At 45.4% G+C, this 22110-nt stretch overlaps 1 protein-coding gene across 10 annotated transcripts in view; it reads left to right on the top strand.

The window, feature by feature from the left end:
- The window catches only part of LOC147619394 (ARM repeat superfamily protein), a 165785-nt gene that overhangs the window by 48697 nt on the left and 94978 nt on the right, over positions 1-22110 (top strand). For 6 of the 10 annotated variants that reach the window (XR_015261847.1, XR_015261846.1, XM_086773028.1 and 3 more), the window contains exons 4-14: positions 4564-4709; positions 4788-4881; positions 5038-5120; positions 5560-5666; positions 6214-6363; positions 7222-7286; positions 7427-7514; positions 7742-7820; positions 20471-20579; positions 20938-20997; positions 21134-21252. Coding sequence is in view for 8 of the 10 variants with exons in the window: in XM_086773028.1 (XP_086629154.1) it covers positions 4564-4709; positions 4788-4881; positions 5038-5120; positions 5560-5666; positions 6214-6363; positions 7222-7286; positions 7427-7514; positions 7742-7820; positions 20471-20579; positions 20938-20997; positions 21134-21252 (1100 nt within the window). In the remaining 2 variants the exon portion in view is untranslated. Of the gene's footprint in view, positions 1-4563; positions 4710-4787; positions 4882-5037; positions 5121-5559; positions 5667-6213; positions 6364-6695; positions 6979-7221; positions 7287-7426; positions 7515-7741; positions 7821-20470; positions 20580-20937; positions 20998-21133; positions 21253-22110 lie in introns of those variants that run through there. The other 4 variants (XM_086773029.1, XM_086773027.1, XM_086773033.1 and 1 more) reach the window with 3 other exon arrangements.

The raw sequence follows: 22110 nt of genomic DNA on the forward strand, positions 1-22110 counted from the left end.
GTGTGTGTGTGTGGAGTGCGTGTGTGAGCATATCTTGATACAGAGTTCTACACCCACTATTGGGCACTGATGACGTTAGTGGGGATGTGGTAGTATCTAGTCCATACTATGCATAATGGAGTTGATAGTTATATAGTCTTGTGGGTTGACTACCATGAGTATATAACATGCACGTTCCTAAAAGGTGAATTTGGGCATGTTCCTGGATTCATCTAGGTATATATATATACATAAGAATTAAACTTTAATGAGATGGCTGAAAAGTTATTAAGGTAAGTTGCCACATTCTGACCAACTTTTTGCTTTACCTCTTCCCATTCTTTCTGCACATCTGCTACAAAGTTTGCGGGTAGGAACTTCTTGTTGAACATGGTCTTGAAATCGGTCCATGACTTTGGTTGGTCTCGTCTTGTACCACCTTTAGTCACCAATTCAAGGCGGCATCCTTGAAATGCATACGAACCATACGGAGCTTGGACTTTTCAGAGAAGTCCTCGTCTCCAAAAGCGGCATCGAACTGTTTGATGAAGGATAAGGCTTTTTGGGTGTCCTGCTTTCCATAAAAAGCGTTGAACTTGACGCTCTTCCCTCCCAGTTTGAAGTCCACTTTGCCGGTTGTTGAAGGCTCCTTTGCCTTCTTTTCCCTTACTTGGCTCGACGATGCTGCATCCGAGAGGATTGGTAGCTTCTACTTCTTTGGCTTCGGTGGCTTGATCCTTGATGAAACCTTCAAACATCCGAGCCCTTCTATACTCGTGTTCCTTCTTGGCTCTCTAAGCAAGGAATTCTTGGAGAAACTGTCTAAACCGCTGAAAATCTCGGTCATTTGCCGATGTCATGACCGCGGTCTCATGAGATAGATCGACGGTCTTGATCCCCATCTTGCAGTCCTGTATCGGCCTTATAGTTGTTCCCTTCGTTAGGCCCTTGGTCTCCCTCTGCACTGGACTTGGCTCTGTCACCCCAAGAAAGATTTCCTCAAGAGAAATCCTTGCTTTGATACCATTGTAAGCCCAATAGAGCATGCCGTGACAAATTCAACCACGTGTCCAAGAGATAAAGATATATATGTAATATAATATAATATAATAATATAGTGGTAGATGCCTCTACTATGAGATCCAGGATGAGGGCAGACTTCAAAGAGTGGAGGCGGAGTCGCCTTTGGTTGCAGAGTGCATCTTTCAGAGGATACGGGTAGTGGCCGCCGCTTCCCGGAAGTGAAATATTGATCCAGACCCTGCAGATGTGGACTCTGATTGGCGCATATGGGCATATGCTGTGCGCCCCTTGGCCCGGCTCCAGTGGGACCCTGGCGAGTACGAGTGGCATGATCCTTATGCGTCCCCCGAGGCCACAGAGATCACCTTTTTCCAGTACACTGTTCGGTTGGGGAGGCATATTTTGAGTGCGAGGAGGATGGTCTCTCCAACTGCATCGGAGCATTGGCGGCTACAGGGACTCTCATAGGAGTTCCTGGAGGATTTTTGGACCAGGCTCTGGGCTAGTCGACAGGCACGTAGGATTTCGACTTTCCAGTGGCTGGTTGCCCACAGGGGCTCTGCAGTTGGCACCTGGCTTGTCTACAGTGGTCTTCCGGCGGCCTGCGTCCGATGCGGCCACCCATTGGAGACACAGAGACACTGCCTATGGGACTGTCCACAGACGCAGCAGATTTGGCTGAGGATGCTGCGCATTTTGGCCCCCCTCTCTCCAGAGGGCATGTATACGTGGGGTGCCGCTGCTTGGTCGACTTTGTCAGGGCCTGCTTTGGGATACGAGACGGAGCAGGACAGCCAGGCCATCAGATTCATTAGGGGCCAGCCTCGCCTTGTTCCTTCATCGGATTTCTCGTCCGCCGGCTGGACATAGGAGAGGGATCTACGATGGGAGCTCCTTAGCAGCCTCACCATATGGTTCACCTGGAGAGCCCGGTGTTTCAGGGCCTTTGAGGGGAGACTGGAACAGGGATTTGGCAGGAGTTGGTCCACACCTTGCAAGGACAGTATGACCGCATCCGGGGCGACTCGGATGCGGCGATCTTGCGGCGCCAGGCCTTTCACACCACTTGGCGCAATGGCCCCTTCTATACCCTACACGCGGGTACCCCCCGCTGGCATTACAGGCCACCTGTTTGGATTTCCCCCCCTCCTATTGTATGATATAGCCTCTCAGTTATTTGTACTGATATTTGTACTTTTTTGCACCAGGGAGAGTCTCTGTAGCTGCCTTGATTGGATCTCTGCTCTGCCTTCTTATGAGCAGGAGAGTTTTTGTAGCCCAGAGGGCGTTTTTTTATAACTAATGAAAGGATCTTTTCTCGGAAAAAAAATTAAATAAAATAATATATATATATATATATATATATATATATATATATATATATAGAGAGAGAGAGAGAGAGAGAGAGAGAGAGAGAGAGAGAGAGAGAGAGAGAGAAGGAAATAGGGGACTTGCACAATACACCACACTGAGCGGGGAATAGGTCCCACCTCCTCTCAGGAATTTATTCAAGAACAATGCACGGGCTTTTCAAGCCAGAACTAGTACAATTAATGAATACAAAATCAAACAAATATGTCGATGTAGAACTTCGGGTTGAGGTCGATGTTGAGGCACAAGATCTCTGATACCGAGCACACCACAAGGATGACCCACAAGAATCTCTCACCAAGCTAGTACCGACATCTAGAATCTGAATCAAATCCCAAGTCTCAATGATGTCCAAAAATATACTCAATGCCTCAGAAAAGCTCCTTGAAAAAGTGAACACCAAGATGAATCCACAGATGGCGGTGGAATTTTTATTCCGAAAGATAGATATATGGTCTTGTTTGCCAAACTTCTGCTGGGAATTAGGGGAGGGCACTAGCAGTGCTGGCGGCTGAAGCTGGTGGTGCTGTAGGTAGAACCGGCTGGGCAGAGAAGCAGGGCAGCACAGGGTGGCACATGCGGCTGAAGAGGGTGGCGTAGCTAGAGCCAAGCGGAGCTGAGGTAGCAGAGCAACGGGGCACTGGCGACGGGCTGTCCGGTGGCGGCGGCGGGAAGAAGTGGTCGAAGATGATGATGATGATGTTGGTGATGATCTCCTTGCTCTCTACAAACTTGATACCCCAACAAGAGGGCTCTAGCTTCTTTTATACTTGGGGAGGGCCTTGTTTTTTGTCAAAAGCAATACTTTTTGCTTTAGTATTTTAATAGTCTTTTTTCAAGTTCTTGAATTATTGCTTTTCTAGCTTCAGAGCCTTGCTTTTTTGGTCCTAGAGCTGAAAAGTGGCTTTTAGCTTTTTGATCCATCTCAGTCTCCTCTTTCCAATGGTGCCCTTGGCTCGTGGTCAACTTAGTTTGGCTTTTTTTTAACGTTTTTGACCAAAATTGGTGCTTTCCCATGGTGCCCTTGGCTCGTGGTCAACTCAGTTGACTTTTTTTGACCAAAACTGGTGCTTTTTTTTTTGTGCCAACTTCATGATCCCTATTCCCATGCTTTCGTCAACTTGTCAAGCGTCGGGACATGTGTTCCATCAGGTGAAATAGTTAGAGTAATAGTGTTGTCTGTATAATGTATTGATATGTACATAGATCCTAGCGAACATGGCCTCCAAAAGGAAACACCCAAGGATATGGCCTGTCCCTCAAAACTGGGATCAGTGAATACGAAATGAAATGAACTTGCCTATTTATAGGCTACTAAATACCCCTACCTGCAGTTGGCCAGCTGTTGGCCAGCAGAGGACAAGCATAAATGTGCATAAAATGCCATACTGCCTGGTTATGCCCTTCAGCTTCTTTTGACTGCCTTGGGTAAAATACCTATCATTGACCGGTCTGTTTACTACCACAAAAAGGTGCCTAATCGCAGCCTAAAACTGGGGATTAAGTATGTCCACATGTTTTGCATGTGACACTTTGATACCAAATGTAAGGCCCCTTCGTCTGGAACCCTAACCCTGAAAACTAGCATGCATGCAGAAAATATTACGATGAGGAAGAAGATGAAGAAACCTCTCAAAGAGGTGAAAGCCCTAACATGGCATACTTTGTTTAACCACCCAACATTGTGTATACCAGTGACCCCGGATGTCCAGTATGTCACATTCTTTATGTGAAATGATAGTAGCTGCACATTGTTGATAAAAGCATCTTGACTTATGAAATGAGGCGCTGTCTGTAGTCTGTACTTAAGTTCAACCTTTTGGGTGATAAGATCAATCATTTCATCACAGTGAGCAGTGATAGTCACAGTGTGCTTATGGTATTAATTGTAGCACAAAACGCTATCAATTTTGAGAATTTTATGAGTGTTGGTTTTTACCTTTTTATATTTTGATTCACTTGTGTCTAAAGAAAAATAAACCAGCCATTGGATTTTTTAAGCTTTGGGAAAATAAAGTTGTTCTTGAAAGTTTCAATTTCATTTATGAAGTGGAGTGTTTTTCTTACAGAAAGTACATCTTTCACGTTTTTCCTGTCCTTAAGTAATTGCACATAAGGCTTCAGAATGTTTGTAGGCTGATGTGGGCTAGTTGTGTGTTCTCCTTTTAAATCGGGCCTGGGATCAAACAGGAATTGGAGAAGTATGCCTCAGAGAGCATGGACGAAAGCTGTGCTGTGAAGTACAAGTTTGTCAAGAATCCTGCAGATCGGGACATATTTTTAGAATTTTGTTTACAGACAATAATTTACCAGTATCAGTCTGCCTCACTTGAAGGGTTATTTCTTTACCCTTTTTTTAGTAAATGGATTTCACTAAAGAGGGGCCCAAATCTTATGCTATATTGAATGTGCAGGTCTTCAGGTTCTCATGCAGGCCTTTCCAAGCTCCAAGCCCTTCGTGTATCAGGAAAGTTACCTCTCAAGGGGGATTCACTTGTGAATCGCAAGGTGATGGTCCTTCAAAATTTATCAAATATTGCTACTGCTCCTCTTTGTTTACCCCCAAATCCCTATACAAATTCTGGATGGACTCTTATGAGGTGCTTTGCTGTTTTGGTTTTACACTACAAGGATGTATTGACCAACACTACTTGTATGGAACAGGTAGGCCTGTTAAATGTGATCTCAGAATTGAACATGCCCACTGAAACTATTTATCCCTTGTTGATTGCAGCTTCTGTTGACAGGTTGGTTTTCTTGTTTCTGATTGTATCCTATTTTTGGTCTGTAGGGCCTTGTTTTTTTAATGGATATTGTAATGTTTTTCAGCGTAATATTTTATTCCTAGTAACAGCTCTTACACTGCAGCCTTTTATCAGAGTTTGAAACTGTATTAAATACATGTAATACATGCTAGTCTGGTCCATCTCAAGGCATCTTCACAGTAACATTTCTTTCAATATGTTCTCGTGAGTGCTCAGTATAGTAATGTTTTGGTGCTGCGTCCTAAGATGTATTAAAGTGTCAAAGCATTTATTGCTGCAATAATTGTATGCCTTCTTTCCTGTGTTCTTTCTTATTATTATAGAGACCAGGCTTCTTCTGAAATTGATTGTAAAGTTTCATTTGTCAATGTGAACTGAAGTCAAAGCTAATGCAGCTGCATGTTGCTTGCTTGTCTTGTAGTAATGATCGCGTTTCAAAAAGAGCTGAGGAGTTATTGAAAAAGAAGGCAGCTGGAGTAAATCTAGAGGATCCAATGCTAGTGAAAAAGCTATTTTCTATTTTTCAAGGTATGGGTGAGTACTGTTGTCTTTTATTTGGCGTTATGAAGAATGAAGATGATTTGTGTTATTTCATTCTGTTTTCTTGCAAAAAACCAAACCTGCTTTTTTCTTGCTTGCACTTGCTAGTTTTGTTTTTTTGATGGCATCTTGTGGAGCTGTTATATATCCAAATTGTAAACTATATGGTAAGGATTATAAGGTTAGGGCCTATTTTTGTACATCTGTACCAATATGCACATGCACACGCACACTCTATATTTAAAGAAATGTTGAGAAATATATAACCTTAACTCTTGAGTAATTCAAATGTCCATTGGTTTATCAAGATAAAGTATAAACTACTGATTTTGGAAATTTTTAAGCAGCTGTAAGAGGTTAGTGTGCATGGCCTCGCCAAAAGTAAAAGGCTGAGTCATTGACTCTTTAAATGCATGCTCAATATTAGAGTGAACCTGAGCTCTTTCAATCTTGTAGGATATTGCTGATTTTAATATTATCCCCTTTTTCTCTTTGGGTGCCTCCATGATTAGATGATCTTGTTTTCTGTCAACAGGTACAATTGGCAATGATACTGCTGCGGATGCAAGGGTTTCTCCAGCAAGTCCTGCCCTAAAAACAAAATTAATGAGTGTCTTTACTCACTCCATTGCTGCTGCAAATTCTTTTCCAGCTACTCTTCATTGTATTTTTGATTGTATCTATGGTAAAGGTTTTAAACCATGTTTAGTTTTTTCCATTTCTTCTCTACTCCTCCCTCTAATATCCACACAACGCTCTGACTATAGCAGCTCAATATCTTCTTCTAATGTTGCCTGGCTTATTATCATAGTGTTAATGTTTTGCAAAGCTGTCAGTGTGCAGGAGACGAGAATAGTTTTATAAATCTTGCAATAGCATAACATACTTTGGATTATATGAATCTTGCGCTCAGATGATCTGTTAGATAAGATACATGCCATACTTCAATGCATTGCTTGCTCTCGAGGAAGAAAAAAATTGCATGATGGACCAGCAGATTTCTCTACTTGCCTGAGACACGTTCTCTTGCAAACTGCAGACTGCTTAGAAGTGAGGGGACTTACTATGAGCAGGAGAATGTGCAGGCCACTAAGGTGTTCAAGTGGTGTAGGTGGAGGGGCCTGTTTGGCTGGTTGATAACCATGAAGACACAGTAAATGATAGGATATTCTACCTTGATGTTCGATCAAAGTATGCCACTGGACAAACGACATTTCTTTGCTGATGTCGTGTCCAAGAGTCATGTTTTCTGACAACTCACAAGTTCTGAGTCAACTGGATGCTTTTGACGAGGCATATGGTGGGCAACTCCTAAATGTTTCCAAATGGTCACCTAAACAGATTGAATGTGTCTGTCTGAGGATAATAGCTTCTCTGCACTTAGCTGTAATTTGCAGAGTTTTTTAATATTAGCTTTTAGTTTCCATTACACTCCATCGACGTATTCATTCCTACATTATCTTTGTTATTTTTTACATAGCATCAATCTTTTAAACAAGGGTTTTTAATTCCCTGTATGTTTGATGATTCTGTTTTTTACCAGGAAATGAGTCATTTTCAAGATTGAAGCAGTTTGGCATGGAGTTCACAGTTTGGGTGTTCAAACATGTGATACTTTTTGGCCAATGCATGTCTTGCAAATGTTGGCTTAAACATACAAAATCTGAACTGGCCATGCAGCACTTGACATAAAGTCTTGAGTTTTGACTGTCACCTTAATGTTCCTGCTCTTGTACACGCTTTTGCAGGCACGAGATGAGCAAATTAAACCCATGGCACCTATTATTCTTAGCGGAATATTAAGGCTGCTTGATAATCCAACCCCTGGTGAAGCAGGTATTTTGCAATTGCTTTGGTTGAGTAGTAGATGATGACATAAATTAAATACAGTAAATGAGCTGGATTTGTTTAGGTTGTGGAAATCAACTTCAGAAACGTATTTCCATCTGTATGATTTCTTCATATTGGAAGGCTGCCCATAATTACGGTGCTTGTTAATCATTTCTTCTAAGCTTTACCTTATTATGCCAAGTGAACAAAGTTCTTAGCAAATTTCTTTGCAGATACCTCGACAAAACAACTTAGAATGTTTGCATATCAAGCAATTGGCCAGCTTGGGCAACGAGCACCTCACCTTTTCAGGTTAGGCCATGTGTTTTGATAGTCTGGATCCAAATTGAGAAGTATTAGAAAGAGGAAGGTTAAATATATGAAACAAGAGAATAGTGTAGGATCTCCTGGCTGTCCTGTAATAAGCAGGCACGCACCCCCCCCCTCTCCTTCACGGTGTCCATCAGTGCTGTGCCCCCCTCTGTTCTCCCCTTTTTCCCCTCTCCTGCCCCGTCACTGCTGTGTGCTCTGCTTGAATCCACCTTGTTTGTGCCCCCCTTACTCCCTTCCACTGCTTTGTGCAGCTCATCCCTCTGAGCCGCTCCCTTGCTCTGTTGCCCACCCAACCACCACTTGTTGTCTTTGCTTCCCCCCCTGACCCCGCGCCACTTGTTCCATCGGCCTCTTCCTTCTTGTATGCCCTGGCCAGTGTCTTTTCTTTATTAGGAGTTGGTTGTGGTTTCTGGCTTCCCCATCTCTGGAGGACTCCCCAATAGAGAGAGAATGTACTTCACGACTCAATGATGTGATAGATGCTTGATTATTTCAATGAAAGTACAAGTACCTTTATAGGTTTTACAAAGGTTGCCTCTCGACATCACTGCTTATGTCACACACAAATATCTGGATATTATTTGATACCCCTCTAAGAGGTGGTTCACACACACAAACACAAACACAAACACAAACACAAACACATACTTCCTCAATCTAGGAGTGAGTTCACACATAGGTAAGACGTTGATTCCCAACACTCATACAAGCAAGAAAGTCCCTTATCTTCTTGTCACTCACAAACTAGCACTTCACCTCACAATTACCAGAGGTTAACTGTGCCAAAACATAGAGTGGCCTAGACAAGAAACCCGTGAAGCCTTTGGAGATCCTTCATGGGAATACACTTTGGCATCCCATACCACGAGAGCACACCCCACATAAAACCACCGTTAAGCATGATCATAGATGGATCATGGAATGTCCAACTTTCCCTTGCACAGCCCAACCTTGAAGCAACTGATTTCCTCTTTGAACACCAAGGTCAAACCTTAGGCCAACTTGAGGGTCAATGTAATCCATGCAAAGTCAAGGATGAAAGATACCACCATGTTCAAACCCCAATCATTCTCCGTGGCCTTTGTAGTTAGCCCTATTGGCTGTCTATTAGCCATCCAGAAACCGCGGTCTAGGCATGTTAGATTATGACCATCACCACAAGACTCCTAACTTGGCACCGTGTCGCCAATTTGTGACAAGACTGCCTGCTACATGCCACCTAGTCTCTATATTGATAACATGAAGGATTCATGGTAAAACTTGGTATGATCTCTGCACCTCTTAAAAGAACTATCCAGTCAAGTGGAAAAATGAGCATGCAACAAGTTAGATTTTATTAGAGTTGGGCAAAGACCTCGAAAAATCAAAGATTATAAATTAGGGGTTGTACAAAAAAGTACTTGAAAAGAAGTGGCATGACTTAGGTTCTTTGAAGTCAAGACTATTGAGCCATTCTTGGACCCACCAATGTGTATGCGAATTCAGACTTGAATCCCACTCAGCAATAGCCTCTTGACACGGGTTGTACAAAAAAGCACTTGAAAACAAGTGGTATGACTTAGGGTATGTGAGGTCTAGACTGTTGAGCCATTCTTGGAGCCACCAATGTGTGCGCAAATTCAGACTTGAATACCACTTAGCAACAGCCTCCTCACACGACTTGATAATCCCATGGTGATTATTAATTAGGAGCGCGCTCTTGTTTATCTTCCAGCCTTATTGCTGGTGGCAGGTAAAATCCGAGCCATCTTGGTGGCTTCACTCGCTCAAAGTCGGCATCACCAACTGACTCTATGTCGTTATAGCTGGATGATGTCATGAAATTACTGCCCACCAACTCCATATATCTCCGTTGCATACTGGACATGCGTGCTAACTTGGAGAAAAGCAGTGTCAGAAAGGTAATGGGTTATGGGCTGAAAAGAACTGGAAGGTTAAAGAAAGGATTTTAGGGCGAATGAGAGGATTAAAGCAAAGTTTGCAGCTTTTGGAGACCAAGAGCTTGGAGATGGCGTACTTAGATCTTGCACAATGTGTATGTATGAGCCAACAAGAAGGGAGAGGCTGAATTTATAGGGGCATTAAGTTTTTTTTAAAATAAAAAAAAGCATCCTTGCTTTTATATTGTGCTTTTTAAAAGCTAAAGCTTAAAATTAAGCTCCTTCCTGCTTTAGCACCAAAAAAGGCTCACTTTCGTTTTTTTAAGAAACCCAAGCATTTCCCTATTTTAATAATCACGCCGCTTTCCTTCTCCACATGGCCACTTACATCCCTATGCGCATCCCTATTTGCACATTGAGCCCATTCTTGTGCACAAGTTGGCATCTGCCTGACCTATGTGACCTACCCGATTTCTTGCCCATGCTGCCCATGCACTTTTTCTGTTCGACTGTTGCTTGGCCTGCACACTCTGCCCGCGGTGCTGCCCCAGCTTCCCATCAGCGCTGCTCGCCCTGGCCTTGGACTGGCTCAGCCGGCGTGCATAGCCAGGCCCTTATGGGCTGGTTTTTGGCCATAACCCTAGCCGGCCCGACTTTCCTCATGGCTAATCCACACCCGCATGCTTTACCATGGCTCCTTGGGCCACCAACTGCAGGTCACCTATAGTCCATCCAATTCGCCCCCTCTGTTGCCTCTTTATGGGTGCCACAGTGGTCCCTTTGTTGACACAAGATAACCGATCACCCGGATGTTTCTGTTGAGATAACAAGCCTATGGGTAACCTTGTCTCATGATTACAACATAGACAAAAATGCAGCACCAAAGGATATCATGATTACCTTCATGCCTAAGACAACTGTTAGCAGTCACTTCTGTTTGTACCATATTACACTGTAGGGAGTGAGGGCCAGTGATGTGGGTGTGCCTGCCCGTGTGAGTTTTCTCCAGTTTTTTCACCATTTTCCCCAGTTTTGTAGGTCGTGGGGGTGCGGTATTTCTTTCTCTGGTCGGCTGTAGGAGGTTGCTGGCCAGGAGGGGCCTGACTGCATGCTGGCCGACCAGGTCTTGCTGATTGTGGGGCCCACAGAGGGGCTGTCGGCCTGTTTTTCACTGGGCCGACTGGCAGCCCCAGCACATATATATACCACACTATCCCCCCCACACAGTTTGTACCGGATATACTTGTGTATATAGTAGAGTTTACACCTTCTCCTCTCTTGAACTTCGGCAGTTTTCTGCTCTCTGATTTCTATCTCATTTCCGCTGCACATTCCGAAATGGTATCAGAGCTCTAGGTGGCTTGAAGCTTTGGGGATTGTGAGAGCTTTCGGGGTTGCTGTTTTGGGTTTTGATTGGAGAATATTTGGGCTGTACGGGACATGGAGAAGCGGGTAGAAGGCGGGCCTCATTGCTGCCCCTGTGCGCTCTTTCATCGTTTTTAACTGCACACCCCAAGTGATCAATCATATCATGACGTTGGCTTGAGGGATTTGGCAGCACTTGGCTTCTTTATACAATCGGGCATCACCCATGGAGAGAGTTTCCTTGAAAGTGCAGATGCGAGTGATGAATCCAACAAAGTCTTCAACAATGCGGGAGCACATCGACAAACTCGAGGCTCTTCAGTAGGAGGTTCTTTAGGCTGGGAAGGAGATATCATCAGAGGACATGGCCATCACCCTGCTGTATGATCTATCCTCTTAGTACTTAGGTTTCTATTCCTCTTTGATCACCAGTGGGAGGCTCAGCACCATTACTTGGGAGGAGCTTGTGCCGATGATATTGGACCAAGAGGAGCGGTTTCTCTGGCTAGCGGTCGAAAGGCCGCAACAACAACAAGAGCAAAAGGAAGTCTTCTGAGAAGAAGCCCGACTCAGATCGTGATGCTTTGAAGGCCGAGCGGACCTGTAATCATTGTGGTGAGAAGGGTCATTATTGGAGGAAGTGTCCTCAGCGGAGCATTGAGTGCGACCGGCCTTCAGAAAATTTGATGGGCGGTGAAACAAACGCTCGCACACAAAACACTTCATCTCCCATGGGGACTTGGAAAAGGAAAATAAACAGGGGGAGCTAGAGTGCTCCTACATTGTACACGGACACCGATTGGCCCCAAAACGCAGTGGCGTCCCTTGCGGTATTTCTTTACTCACCAGCCCTAAAAAGGGAGTTTTTTGGATATTTAATATTTTATTTGGGCTTTTTTGTCTTGGCTGTTGGCCTACACCTTTTAGGGTGACCGACCAACACCCCCCCCTCAGTATATATAGTCTTGCCTATCTTTTATCATTGGTGTACCACTTCATTGTTGTATGCGGTACCATCTGGCCACTACGTGGGACAGTAGCCAACCCTTTGCGAGGCTGCTATCATTTGCTGGGCGCCTACATCAACGCTGACCTCAGCGTTTCATCATCAGGTGTACATCAGCGTTTACTTCAGCACACCATCAGGCTTACCTCAGCGTTTACATTTGGGCTGACATCAGCCTGACTTCAGCGCTTACATCTGGGCTGACATCAGCGTTTATTTTCAACCTTACATCAGGCTTACTTCAGCGCAGACATCAAGGCTCACATCAATGCTTACATCAGCGTATCATCTGCGTTTTACCACAGCCCATGGGATAGCAGCCCCCTTTGCTATACATAGAGCATATCAGCGTTTTTGCCTCAGCTCTCACCAGAGTACAAAGTACAACTCGTATAATCCTCCACCGATAGGATCGCTTATAGTTTCACCCAGGACTTCCACATGAGTGCTTAGCAAGCCTTACCCCATGTCTGCTTCGACAAGAGCCGTTCACAAAGCCTTAACCCTTGATCTCTTTCTTTAAAAAGCCTTCAAGCTAAGTGTTCGAGGACCTTGTACACATTCAAGGCTCAAGACTTGCTAGCCGGCACCTCTCATGGCGCCCTCGCTCTCTTGCAAGTCTACCTTGGTTGTGTCCTATGATCCAAGTCCTTCCACTTGCTAGCCAAGGCGCTTTTCATAACACCCCTTGCTCTCTTCGTTAGGAGAGCCTCACAGCTTTCACTTCACATAAGCCATACTCAATAGAGACTTTGACTTTGGAGGGATTGATAGCGATCTCACGGCTGGTGCGGGTGCCTTCAGTCGAAGCGTAGAAGGCGTAGTGTCCTCAGAGGCGATCTGCTATCCTGTAACAAAAAGGTGCTGTATGCAAGGGGGCGAAGGGTACCCAGTGAGCTTATCCATAGGCCCGCTCCCATCCTGCTGGTCTAAGCCTGTCCGGTTTGGCCTGGGAGATGCCCTAGCGATGCGGCCTGCTCCATGCTGCAGAAAGCAGCCCGCTTGGCTGCTTCCACAGACGCAACCGTCAGCTGCATGTGGCCTGCTCCACGACCGCCAGTACATGGCCGGTTCGCTGCTGTGTGCCCATCCCCTGCACCGCCTTCCCACACTTGTGGTACACCTTCTTGGACTTGCTTTTTGGCGACCGGTTGCTGCCGTGCATCCCCACCCATGATGCCTTCTCTCAGTCCTTGCGCCTGGCTACTGTCGTGCACCCCCAGCCAACGCCTTGCCTTGCCTTGCCTACAACGGTGCCTCAGTAGCGGTGCGCCAACGACCAACCAACCAAAGAGAAGAAGCACCATACACCCCCACGTCCAATTCGAATACCGCCACCCTCGGTTTTTAAGGAGGCGCCTGAGCCTGCTTTTCTCCAAAAACTAAAAGCAAGAAACAATAGCACAAGCACATCCTTCCAAATAATATTATTTTAAATCATCTAAGGTTTTAAAACCTTATAAACTCAAAATCCTTGTCCTCTTCACACTTGGGCTGTCCACACATGAGTTCCCTTCTCAAATTCAGACCAATGCCATTCACACTGTCCATCTCGTGCTTGTGCCACACCTGCTTTCTATCCAAAGAAAAACACAGGGTCGTAACATTGAGAAAGGTGCAGATTCCTCAGTTGCAGCCGCGAAGACTCTTGTTTTGTGCACTTCGAGACTATGGACATCGGAGCTTCATCTTCTTTGAGCAGGGAGGCGGTTGGTCTTACCGTTGGGGACGCTCGGGAGTGGATTCTGGACAGTGGTGCTTCTAGGCACATGACTTCTTCCTGAGAGTTGTTACAGGACCTTCGGAGGCAAACGGGTCACATCTTTATTGGTGACAAGTCCACTGTCCCGATTCACAGTGAGGGCAGGTTGGAGATCATTCTGAATGGTAGAGGGGGGACCCCAATTCTTTATGTCCCATCTCTTGGTTTTCATCTTTTGTTAGTGCATGAGGTTTGCAAGACTGGCATGCGGGTGGAGTTTGATGAGCATTCAATTGATATCCGGGACAAAGCAATAGGCCACATTGTTTGGGAAGGCGGAGTGGAGGATGGGATTCACGAATCCTCAGCACTCTCTTCTCTTATAGGTACTTAGCTCGGTGATTTGTGGCATTTTCATTTTGGCCACTTGAATGTGGACACGCTGCAGCAGGCTTTCTGGGACCAGATGGTGGATGGCTTGCCAAATGTTGGCAGCAGGCAGAGACATTGCAGTTCTTGCATTCGTAGGAAGCAACATAGAGATTCTTTTCCGAAGCAGGCTGCTAGGCGGGCTTCGAAACCTCTAGAGTTGGTTCACACTGACTTATGTGGGCCCGTGCAAACCCCATCCTTGGGAGGAGCCTTGTATTTCATGCTGATTGTGGATGATTGTAGCAGGTTCACATGGGTGTATTTTCTGTCACATAAGGACCAAGCCTTTGCTCCGTTCAAGGACTCGTATGCTTTGGTGGAAAAGGAGTCTAGATTGCAGCTGAAGACTGTACGGGTTGACGAAGGAGGGGACTTCTCTTCCAATGCTTTTGTGCGAAGAATGGCTTTAAGCGGGAGCTGGCCAATACAAGGTCGGCTTTAGAGAATGGAGTGATTGAGTGAAAGAACCAGACTGTGGTGGAGATGGTGAGGACGATGTTGGAGCATTGCGACTTTCCTCGTCCACTTTGGGGAGAGGCTGTGGCTATGACTGTCCATATCCTCAACCGATCTTCGACGACTGTGGTGCCTAAGATGACTCCGTTTGAGGCTTATTTTGATGAGAAACTAGATGTGTCCCATTTCCGTGTTTTTGGGAGTGATGCCTATGTTCACATTCTGAAGAAGCACAGGGGGAAGCTTGACTCCAAGTCCTAGAAGCTTGTTTTTGTGAAATATAACTCTCTTTCCAAAGGCTACAGGTTATATATGACCCGGAGTGGAATGAGGTTGTTGTTAGCAGAGATGTCGTCGTTGATGAGCATGCTCCAGCTTCCGTTGTTGGTGAGGAGCCACTGCTTCTTGGAGAGCCAGATGAGTATGAGGATGTGTCCCAGGCTATTGTTCGAGCTAGCCAGCCTCAGTCCGTAGGAGAGGTTGATCTAGAGGTTGGAGATTTGCCCTAGCAGCAGAGCAAGAGGCTCCACATTCTGTTTGGGCACCGAAGTGGTTGTTGGATACCATTCAAGAGTTTGGTGTGATGGAGTATCCCTCCGAGTGGACCATGAGGAAGGTCCTCGAAGATCGCATAGAATTCGTGACAAATGTCGAAGATCGTATAGAATTCGTAACAAATGTTAGTCAAAGGAGCATTTACAGGTAATTTATGCCTTGATGTCTCATATCATTATGGACAAGGAGCATACTTGAGTTAACGAAGCTCTTTCCCAAGAGACTTGGAGGAAAGCCATGCAAGTGGAACTAGAGGCCAAAGAGAAGAATGGGACTTGGGAGTTGGTTCCGAGGCCATTGAAAGGGTCAATCATTAGTGTTAAGTGGGTCTACAAAATCGAGTATAATTCCGATGGGTCTGTGGACAAGCACAAGGCCAGACTTGTAGCTAAGGGCTATGTCCAGCGGCCAGGCATCGACTCTTGGGATACTTTTGCACCGACAGCTAGGATGGCCACGATTCGGACAGTTCTTGCCCTTGCCTCTCATTAGCAGTGGCGGGTGTATCAGATGGATGTTAAATCTGCGTTCGTGAATGGTGACTTGCAGGAGGAGGTGTATGTTGAGCAACCTCCAGGCTTTGAGGTTCGGGCCTCAAAAGGTATGGTTTACAGGTTGCAAAAGACCTTGTATGGTTTGAAACAGGCTCCCAGGGCTTGGAACGAGAAGATCGATACTTTCTTTCAGAGACAGGGTTTCTAGAGATTAGTTGCAGAGCCGAACTTGTATCTCTTTTGGGAATGCGGTATGGTCACATTGATTGTTCTCTATGTGGATGATCTTGTCATTATTGGCAGTCATGTGGAGCACATAGCTGTGATGAAGGCTGCCTTGTTTGAGGAGTTTGAGATGACGGACTTAGGCTTACTCCATTTCTTTTTGGGATTGGAGATTTGGTAGACCCAGAGGGGGTTCTTTTTTTCTCAGTAGCGGTATGTTCATGAGTTGCTGGAGGCCTTTGGGATGGAGAACTTCAAGCCTATTTCATCTCCGATGAATACCAAACTTACTGTACATGATCCTTGTGAGCAGGTTGATGCCTCTTTGTATCGGAAACTTGTCGGTTTATTGATTTGATTGCTAAACACCAGATTGGACTTGAGTTTTCCAGTGGGGCTATTGAGCTTATTTATGCAAACACCTTTGAAGACTCAATGACTCATTGGGATGCAGGATTGCAGATCTTGCGGTGTCTGCAGGTTACGAAGGATCTTGGACTCTTTTATGTCACTGGAGGGGGATTGAACGACCAAGTCAAACTCCGAGGTTGGAGTGACTTTGATTGGGGAGGAGATCCAGACACGAGGAGATCTACTTCAGGATATGGCTTTACCCTTGCCTTAGGAGCAATTTCTTGGAGCAGCAAGAAGCAGCCAACTGTTGCTGTGTCTTCCACTGAGGCAGTGTATCGTGCTACTATCCTAGTGGTGCTGCTTGCGAGGTGGTGTGGCTTAAGAGGTTACTTGGTGAGATTGGGTTTTAGCAAAAGGAACCCACGGTCATCCAGTGTGACAACTAGAGCTGTATAGCTATTGCTCGAAACCCGGTCTTCCATGCTCGGACCAAGCATATAGAGATACAATATTACTTTGTTCGAGAGAAGATTTTGGCTGGTGACATCTTGCTAGTTTTTTGTTCGACGGAGGACAATGCGGCGGACCTATTCACGAAGCCTCTACCTCAGCACATGCTTCGTCAGCACTCCAGCTCACTGGGGTTGGTTCCACATCGAGGAGCTGAGAGAGGGTGTTAGAAGTCATCTCCTGTCTGAACCATATTACACTGTAGGGAGTGAGGGCCAGTGATGTGGGTGTGCCCGCCCACGTGAGTTTTCTCCAGTTTCTTCTCCATTTTCCCCAGTTTTGTAGGTCGTGGGGTTGCTGTATTTCTTTCTCTGGTCGGCTGTAGGAGGTTGCTGGCCAGGAGGGACCCGACTGCATGCTGGCTGACCATGTCTTGCTGGTCGTGGGGCCCACAGAGGGGCCGTCGGCCTGTTTTCACAGGGCGAACTGGCAGCCCCAGCACATATATATACCACACTATCCCCCCCACACAGTTTGTACCGGATATACTTGTGTATATAGTAGAGTTTACACCTCTTCTCCTCTCTTGAACTTCTGCAGTTTTCTCTGTCTCATATCCGCTGCACATTCTGACAACAACAACAAAGGGTAAAAAAACTAGGTTTTCATGGACAAACGACCTGCTGTTCAGCCCGTATGAGGGTTGCTTTTTCACTCTCTCTCAAATCCTTGCACATCTGCGTGAGAGATTCATCCCTTTCTTGCTTTCCTGTGCATCCATGCGGAGAAACCATGGCTTTCTTACCAAAACAGCCTGCATGAGGTTACTATCTTGTACATCCTCCATGCCTCGTGCTCTAGCACTTGTCAGATCCATGCTCTGATACCAATGTAAGGTCTCCGAAGATGATGCCCAAGGATTATCTGACCTAGAACTGAAATCCTAATGAGGTTTCATAGACTTGACATTGTATGCATCGCATGACTTGATGGATTGTGGCTAGTGAGTCAACACCCAACTGCATGTTCTGTGCCTCAAACCACCCTTGAGCCTGAGGTTTGAATGCCGCAAGCTTGCTTGATACTGATGGCTCCATATCGTCCGATACCACTAGGTCGAACCACCCACCTTCAGCTCCATGGCAATGAGGTCTTGCACGGTCATGGTAGCCCTCTTGTCTACCATGTGGATACCTCAATAACTCATAAGTGCCCGGAGGGTCACTCATATAGCAATAAGCTGACTATTATTTGCCCTTGCTTCATTTATAAGCTATCTTGCTTTATTTATAAGGTTTTAGCAATTATTAGACCTAGGCTATTAATTATAAGTTCTTAGCCAATCTAGACCTCATTTTGCTACCCTTAGCCCTCGTGTGAACGCTCCAGGTCGCCACACCCCTGCTAAGCGACAACCCTAATCTCGGGTTCACCCTTACCCTAATCTTGGGTTAGTACACGTCCCTAGCCCTAACCCTAGTCCTGTGGAGACGTAACACCTTGATCCCATGGCATTAGATGGATCTCTTAGAAGTCGTCCTGTGAAAGTTTGGCACCTTATTGGAAGACAAATTTGCAGTTAGCCTCCTTAGAAGTTGGAATATTTTTCCACCAGCCTTCATCTAGACCCCTCCAGGAGGAGTGACTTAGGACTCGTGTTAAGGACTTGTGTTAAGGACCACCACCATGTCCCGAAACGACGGGTGCAGTTAGTTGGATTCCACAATCATCTATGGGGCTGACAGATGGGATTGATGGCACGCACGCAACAGTAAGTCATCGGCGGGCCCACAGTCTTTCTATCCCTTTCACCCGTGACTCTTTTTGAGGAGGCTTTGGGATAGCTTCCGATTGAGGAAGATCACTCTCCCCCTCTAGTTGGTAGCTGACAGAAGTCGTGTGGTGGGCACATGTCTTGCAATTACAGGCCATGTGGCTTCTTGCAGCCAGTGACGTTCCCTACACTGTGCCATTGCATTTGGGGCTGCCCGAAGGTGCAACATGTTTGGTGGCATTTTATGTCCTCTTTCCTCCAATCTCAACACCTTTCAATTTATCACTTTGGGGACTATTGGGTGGGCCAGAGGTGTGCTTGGCACTTCTATGAGGAGGATGGTCCTAATTTGGCAAGGACTAGTGTTAACCATGGGTTAGGATAACCTGGGGTTAAGGGATGTGCTAACCTAGGGTTAGGGTAGGGCTTAGCCATGCGTAGGGCTGATAGGACTCGCCGAAGGGTGAAGGGCTACTAGCAAGGATGAGGTTGGGATTGACCAAGAGTCAATAGAAAGCTAACTAGAGGCTTATAATTGCTAAAAGCTTATGATATAAGCAGTGGACCATTAATAGTCTCTGAAGTGAGGTTGGGCTCTTTTATGAGGATTATGAGGTATCCATGCAGAGAAGGAGGTCTCCAAGGTGTGGAGGACCTCAGGTGAGAGTACTTGTAGGTAGGCAGGCAGTCTAGTGGTATGGGACACCATGGCGTGCTGTCGGGGCTTGGCTAACTCATAGCAATCAAACCTTAGGGTCGAGGGTGGTTCAAGGTACAGATCCTAGGGCTTGGGTAGGACGTGAATGGGAAAGATAATGTTATGTCTCTAACTGGGCTAGGATCATTGTTAATCAGGGGTTAGGATAAACCTGTGTTAAAGGATGTGCTAACCCAAGATTAGGGTTAGGGCTTAGGGGTTGATAGGACCCACCCAAGGGCTAAGGGCTAGCAAGGTTGAGGTTGGGATTGGCCAAGAATCAATAAAAAGCTAACTACATGCTTACAATGGTGAAAAGCTTATGATATAAGGAGTGGGCCAATAATAGCCTGGTCATTACTATATAAGTGAGTTTGGGCTCGCTTATGGGGCTTATGAGGTATTCACGCAGAGAGGGAGGCCTTCAAGGCATGCATGATTTCAGAGCTAGAGTAGTTGCCTGCAAGCATGCGGTCTAGTGGTATGGGACACCAAGGCACATTGTCGAGGTGGCTTTGCTGACTCATGGCACTCAGACCTCAGGTTGAGGGGTAGTTCGAGTTACATAACCTATGGTTGGGTGGTGAGCTGCTAGCCACAATCAATTGCGGTCTCATCGACAACGGATTCAATGCGGGTTGTTTTAACCCTACTAGGGTATGTGGTCCTTATAGGTGCAGCTCACTAATTGTCAAATTACCACTTTAGCGGCATTAATCAGAGGTGAGCTCATTAGCAGCATTGCAGCTTGGCATATCTGGTGAGCGCGAAGCAGCGAGGTCATCGAGGGTTTTGTCACCCCTCTAGTAGAGACCATCCACTCTATTTGGACAAATCTCATCCACTCAGGAGGCCTGGTGCGCTTGATGGGCTTTTTGGGAGTGCATGCAACAGCGTAGGTCTGCCTTCCTTCTCACTTGATTCCCAGGTCTCTTCTTCTCCCCAGGGGACTTTCATGTTGCAAGGCATTATAGGCCCCAATTGTGGCTCACTTCCCCCCCCCCCCCCCCCCCCCCCCCCCCCCTTTTTCGTCTCCTCCTTTGCTACATTGTACATTTTATCTCCTTAGAGGGTTGTAGTTGACTCGTTCACAAGTGTCTATCTTTTGTACTGATTGAAGGATCTAAAAAAGAAGAAGAAAATAAAGTAGTTTTACTCAAAGTTGCTTGCCCAAAGCTTAATCAAGATTAAGCTTTTTCTTCCAAAATTTAAGGTAGTGGTTTTGAAATGTATGGACAGGGGTAGTACAGATATTGCAATGCGACTCTTTGAGGCAATCAAGATCGAGCCTCCATCATTGAGGCTCACTGTACAAGAAGCTATTACTTCTCTTGCCTCTGCTTATAAGGTAAGTGCTTTCTATTATGTGGGCTGGCCTTAAGCAGTAAATCAAAAAATCATAAAAGGTTGCAGCCACCAATTTGCAATCTGAGGATAGACACACCCTTAAAGGATAAATGCCCATCCCGTAGTCTAATATTTTTAAGTTGAACCGCATGCAGAATTTTCTGTCTTTGTATTTGATGCATCATTTTCCGTTGTTTGTTTATGACTGTTTTTAAAGAAAAGTTTGTGATGTGCAGTTCACTTTGTACACAGAAATCATGATAACTTCAAGCACCCCATGATTTTCTATATGCTTTAATTGTTTTTTTCTGTTAAATTCATAATTAGCAAATAACTCTTTCAAGTGAGTTTGTTATCAGGGATGCCCTGAGGTGGTGGCAAAACAGGTTGATACTTTGCTATTGCGTAATGTTTGCACGGTATGTTCTGGTTTGCCTGGTTACTTTCAACCTCAACTTATTATAGTAGTAAAACATTTTGTAGAACACAATTTTTTTCCTCTGTACAATCCTTTCATGGACTTCTACTAAAATCTGTGATTGTGTTAACTTGAAGGTAGAAGGAGAGGCCAGATTCTGTTCGGTTTGGTGGGCTAAGAACCTTTATGATTATAATCACTGTGCTAGCCGTTTCATATGCATACTGGGAGCATCTGATGAGAGGCTTGATGTGAGGTAAGCGTGGGCCTTGGTTATGAAGCACAACACTGTGTTGTGAGATTTTGCAGCAGGGTTACTTTTTTGTGTGTTCTAAAAATTTCCTTTTTATGGAATTGGGTCACATCACTTTATTGTAAGAATTTGCAGTAGGGTTTAGTATTTTCTCTTTAGCTGCGGAATAGAATATTATCACAGATGCACATAATTGCTGGCAGATACTATAGACCTAGTGTGTGCATGAGTAAGGGGTATCTCTTATAGCTATAATCTTGTATCCTCCCATTATGAGCCTCAGCAATAGATTTCTGCGGATTAAGGTTATGCTGTGAAATATTAGCATGTTGACTTGGGATCAAGGCTGCACGTCTTTGTTTGCCAGGTGATGCTTGGTTTTGGGCTTGGGACAAGTGCTCACTATCAGACAATGTGCATTTACTTCAAAGATTCTATGAAAAGGCCTTTTATGGGTGCACCCGGAAGGTATCTTGGGAAGTCTTGGGTTTGATCTCTTATGGGGTAGACTTAATAGTCTGAAGGAAAAAGGTCATGAGTGTCATTTGCGCTAGTTCATCCCAAGGACAAAGAGGGCCATGCATCTCTGATTGGAATACTGAATGGACTGTGATAAAGGTCAGAAACCCTCATGGAATAAGCAGTGTTATCTGCAAGGAGCCGGTTCTGCTAGTCGTTGATAGGTTTTTTTGTGCCCAAAATACAAACCCGCCCACACCTTAGGAATGAGAATAAGCCCGTTGGGTTTGGTTGGGACCTTAGGAATAAGAGGCTGTTGCATGGCCACCTTCTAAATAGAACTAGCTGTTGTTAGTTCCAATTAAGAGAAGGAGGAGCTTTTGCATGCGTAGGGGGTTGAAG

Source organism: Cibotium barometz, chromosome 33, assembly GCF_041138505.1.
Source record: "Cibotium barometz isolate CiBa-2024 chromosome 33, ASM4113850v1, whole genome shotgun sequence".
In the NCBI taxonomy this organism is placed as follows: Eukaryota; Viridiplantae; Streptophyta; class Polypodiopsida; order Cyatheales; family Cibotiaceae; genus Cibotium; species Cibotium barometz.